General features: G+C 46.2%; 1 protein-coding gene across 1 annotated transcript in view; it reads left to right on the forward strand.

Moving 5' to 3' along the window:
* The first annotated feature begins 258 nt into the window (after positions 1-258).
* The window catches only part of LOC119445115 (uncharacterized), an 11806-nt gene continuing 8730 nt past the window's right edge, over positions 259-3334 (forward strand). The window contains exon 1 of the mRNA XM_049664887.1: positions 259-331. Within this exon, the coding sequence (XP_049520844.1) occupies positions 259-331 (73 nt within the window). The remainder of the gene's footprint in view (positions 332-3334) is intronic.

Genomic DNA, 3334 nt, shown 5'->3' on the forward strand with positions numbered 1-3334 from the left:
GCGCGCGGCAAGCGCAGTATGCAGCTGCGATGGAGTGCTTACACAAGGGGAACAGTGATCAGCAGTTGCTACAGCAACCGTTCTTCGTTCACATTCTGGGCGGCTCGTTGCTTGCAGACGACGACGTGCAGTCGGTTGACGCAGCCGACGACACCACCGCACGGACACCGCGTTGATGCAGCGGATGACACTACCGCATACGTTCTTATCTGACACTCAGTGACGGATTATTGCATGCAGACGACAAGGTGCGTTCGGATGACGCAGCAGGCTGCACCACCACCCGGACACCAGGCTGATGCAGCTGAAGACAACACTTCTAGCCGTTCTGGTATACGGCACTCGACGGCAGATTATAGCTTGCAGACGACAAGGTGCGTTCGGACGACGCAGCAGACGACACCACTGCGTGGACGCGTGGTTGAAGCAGCAGACGACAACAACCACCGTAAACGTCGTGTGACACTCGGCGGCGGGATATTTGTTGCAGACGACGAAGTGCGTTTTGTTGACGCAGCAGAAGACTCCACCGCCAGACACCGGAAGATAACGCGATGCCGCCAAAAGCGCGGCGCGTTTCAGCCTTGCTCGTGGGTTAAAACAAGCCCGCGGAGTTTTTTCCGCGACCGCTGGCGCTCGCTATATGCTCTGACGCTGTGTGATCTTCGGATGTGGAGAGGAGAAGCGGGCACGTGGTAGTATGCTGTAGCGGCGAAGTGGGGCCGGAAAGGAGGCCAGAAATGTAGCTGAAGCGAAGGGTGCAGCACCTCTGTGCAGCGTGAGAGGAAAGGACAGATTGTCGCTGCACGTGGGGGCGGGGGAGATAGGTCGCTCGCGGAGGCCATTCCTCGCGCGCCGAGCGCAGCTGAGTCGTGTGTGACATCTGGTGATAGGGCGTCGTCGGTGCAGCTTGTGCGTTGCCTACGCAGGGGAAAGAGCGATAGAGAAAAGCAATGTACTCTGCCACTGACGAAGCCGCGTGCGTATGTCGGCCCTATCGACAAGAGACAACTATGCTGCTGGCCCCACGGCTTTTAACCTGCGATACTCAACGTGTTATAACTGAGCAGATTGTATTTCCTTTGTTTTCTTTTCTATGTTCTTCGTAAGGCAATGTTTGGCGGCGTGCTAGCATTCATATTACTGAGTTATTTACGATGCATTCCAGAGTGATTAAGAATAATGTATTTTTGCAAACGCAGCAAATGTGTCCATTATAGTAAAAGAAACACACAGTCAGTCTGTAGCCCCATGATGTCTTTGCATGGATCGAAGTGCAGTAAGTGTCCATTGTGTGAACCTACATGTGTCACGTTGCAAAGTACGTCATGGTAGGCTTGCAAATGATGTCAATGCTATCACTAAAAATGACCACAGTTTTTTTTTTTTCATTCTCGCACTCGAAATGTTAGTGCAGTGGTTCGTTTATTCAAGGAAAAGTAATATTTGTTACATCTTAGCGTTTTCATGAATGGATTTCGTTTTACGTGTTTTATTCTCACCCCACAAGCTTCAATGTAAATTAACCAGTAGTGTTTCTTACCTTTGCGGCTATACTAGATTGTCACGTGTTCGTTTATCATTCCATAGTCGGCGCCTAAGTGACTTTAACCGCTACCGCATTTGACACCAGAGTGAATACACAAGGAACAACATTTTTGAACCTAATACAATAAAAATAAAGAAAACGTAACGCAGTTGCCCGGGATGATTGTCACGCATAGTAATGAAATACCTTGCAAATAACTTCTAAGTTTCTGTTTATTGAAATATCTATGGCTGCAGCTTGTCACACAACGCACGAACTGTTAGTAAACAAACAAGTGTCTTCACACTTATTACGCCTGAAAGCAGCACTCAGGATATCTTACCAGAGTCTTCCGGTTGCTCTTTATAAGCATACTGTGATAAAAAAAAATTAAATTATGGGGTTTTACGTGCCAAAACCACGATCTGATTATGAGGCACGCCGTAGTGGGGGACTCCGGAAATTTGGACCAACTGGGGTTTTTAACATGCACCTAAATCTAAGTACACGGGTGTTTTCGCATTTCGCCCCCACCGAGAATACTGTGATAACTTGGACGACAGTGATTTTCGGGTGGCTCATGTCTTATGCAATACAGCATGTGGCAGTGGGCTGATTTGCGCAGAAGAGTAGTTATTTGTTTCTTCGCGAGGCAACATAAAACGCGTTTACATGGCTTCACTGTTTCTCAGCACTTATTGTTGTGATGAATATGTTAGAAAATTAAAATGTCGGCAGTGTTTACAACAAGTACAGCATGGGACCTGTCGATTCGGAGAGCTAACGGCAAATTCAGCCGCGAACAACTCTCGGAAGAAGAAAGAAGAACGCGTTCTTTTTTCATATGTCAAGCAATAAACCATTACGCGAAAGAAAAATTGACATAAAAGGAAGCACGCTATGAAATCTAGCACAGATATTGAAACTATCGCTCATTCAGTCAAGGACGACGTGATCAAATATTAAAGAAACTTGTACTAGCTGGAGCTGCGAGAAAAATACTCAATTGTTGCAACAAGGTTTCAAGTTTTCTCCAACGGTCCCGATCGTTTATGCAAGTTCCCGGCAATTCGAATGCCATTCTGTGCATAGTCATAGTCGAAATTGCATGGTGTGTTTTAATAGATGATAAACAATTTTCACTCATAAAATCGCAACCACATGCTTCATTAAATGTTGAGGTCCGTTTGGACATGTCTGGCCAAAATAATGTGCTTATCTAATTTTTTTCGACGAGAACATAAAAATATTCGTGCAATAAAAGGTTAAGTGACAATTGTACTCCTATGTACTACCAACATTTACTACCAACAATACGTTTGTAGAGTCTATGCAAATGAGTTGGAAACGCAAATCAGAAAGTCAGTTGCAGAGAAATTCTATATAGACTTCTTTTGTGGACTGCTTCGCCTTCTTTATACTTCTCCTTCTGGCTCTGTAAAGTCTGTGTAAGTCGAATTACCTACGTCTCCGTGCTATCAAGGAAAATAACAGTCGGCTTTCGGAGCACGTGAGAGCGTCCATGCACAGATTATCTTCAAACACTTATCCTTATCGAGACACATCCACTGCCATCATTATATCACCGGGAGTGCGCAGTTCTATGGAGAAAGGAAGAGAAAAAGTCTTAGTTACGTTTGCCCGATATCAGCCGACAACATCAAGAAGGGCGTATCTTCTACAGGTCTACAAGATAAGCCCCCATCCTCCCCCCCCCCCCCCCTCCCCATCTTCTTCCCAGGATGCATCAACGAAAGTCGGATGCCTGCTGCACGCAGACTGAACGCATACAATAGGCTGCAAGCA

The sequence above is a fragment of the Dermacentor silvarum genome, chromosome 3 (genome assembly GCF_013339745.2).
Source record: "Dermacentor silvarum isolate Dsil-2018 chromosome 3, BIME_Dsil_1.4, whole genome shotgun sequence".
NCBI classification, from domain to species: Eukaryota; Metazoa; Arthropoda; class Arachnida; order Ixodida; family Ixodidae; genus Dermacentor; species Dermacentor silvarum.